Source organism: Perognathus longimembris, chromosome 8, assembly GCF_023159225.1.
Source record: "Perognathus longimembris pacificus isolate PPM17 chromosome 8, ASM2315922v1, whole genome shotgun sequence".
NCBI lineage: Eukaryota > Metazoa > Chordata > Mammalia > Rodentia > Heteromyidae > Perognathus > Perognathus longimembris.
The window spans coordinates 32,726,802-32,727,962 of record NC_063168.1 but is presented as its reverse complement, the minus strand read 5'-3'; the positions used below and the strand labels follow the sequence as shown (position 1 = coordinate 32,727,962).

General features: G+C 36.2%; 1 protein-coding gene across 1 annotated transcript; it reads left to right on the top strand.

The window, feature by feature from the left end:
• Nucleotides 1-280: 280 nt before the first annotated feature.
• On the top strand, nucleotides 281-916 carry LOC125356400 (protein tyrosine phosphatase type IVA 1-like). Its single transcript, XM_048352837.1, has one exon. The coding sequence runs from the start codon at nucleotides 301-303 to the stop codon at nucleotides 820-822; it is 522 nt and encodes a 173-aa protein (XP_048208794.1). The 5' UTR covers nucleotides 281-300; the 3' UTR covers nucleotides 823-916.
• The last annotated feature ends 245 nt before the right edge of the window (nucleotides 917-1,161 follow it).

Sequence of the window (1,161 nt, the reverse complement as noted above, 5' to 3'; positions counted from 1 at the left end):
AAGAGTTCTGACCTGGATGGGGTAAACCTCAGTGCACTTGCTTTCTATTGCCTCAGTTTTACTGGATTGAAGAGTTGCTACTTCCCAATAGGAGGTTCATTTCATTTATCATTACTCCCAGTTTCATAAAGCACTGAGAATTTTAAGTGGAGTATATTGAAGTAGAGTTCAGTTTCTTTGCATCATTCCTGTATTTTTAAATTTTAAATTTAAATTCTTTCTTTAAATTTAAATTCTTAAATTATTTAAATTTAAATTTAAATTCTTTCATAACCCTATCGAGTGTTTAAGTAAGTTAACATGGCTCGAATGAACCGCCCTGCTCCTGTGGAAGTCACGTACAAGAACATGAGATTCCTTATTACACACAATCCAACCAATGCGACCTTAAACAAGTTTATTGAGGAACTTAAGAAGTATGGAGTTACCATAATTGTAAGAGTATGTGAAGCAACTTATGACACTACTCTGGTGGAGAAAGAAGGAATCCATGTTCTCGATTGGCCTTTTGATGATGGCGCACCACCTTCTAACCAGATTGTTGATGACTTGTTAAGTCTTGTAAAAATAAAATTTCGTGAAGAACCTGGTTGCTGTATTGCAGTGCATTGTGTTGCAGGCCTTGAGAGAGCTCCAGTGCTTGTTGCCCTGGCACTAATTGAAGGTGGAATGAAATATGAAGATGCAGTACAGTTCATAAGACAAAAGCGGCGTGGAGCATTTAACAGCAAGCAGCTTCTCTATTTGGAAAAGTACCGACCTAAAATGCGGCTACGCTTTAAAGACGCCAACGGTCACAGAAACAACTGTTGCATTCAATAAAACTGGGTGACTGGTGCCATTGTCTCAGAAATGGAACTTGAGATGGAACCTAATTTGTCATACATATTAGCCAACAATATTGGTTTGGTGAATAAGTTTAGTGAATAGGAATATCACAAAGCAGTTTATCAGGCTAGAAGCTTGACACAATTGCTGTTTGGGTTTTTATCGATCTATTTGGACCTATTTGGATCTATTTCTAAGTAGAAAAAAAAATTCTTGCTGTTCAGCATCTTATTAATTGACCTTTCCTAAAAATCATTGAGTTACATTTTTAAATTTATCCCCATGCCAGAATATTTATCAGTATATAAGAAATTTAGAAGGATTACGTGCCAA

Excerpts from the sequence above, each read along its gene's own strand:
- LOC125356400 (XM_048352837.1), top strand. The coding sequence starts at position 301 with ATGGCTCGAATGAACCGCCCTGCTCCTGTGGAAGTCACGTACAAGAAC.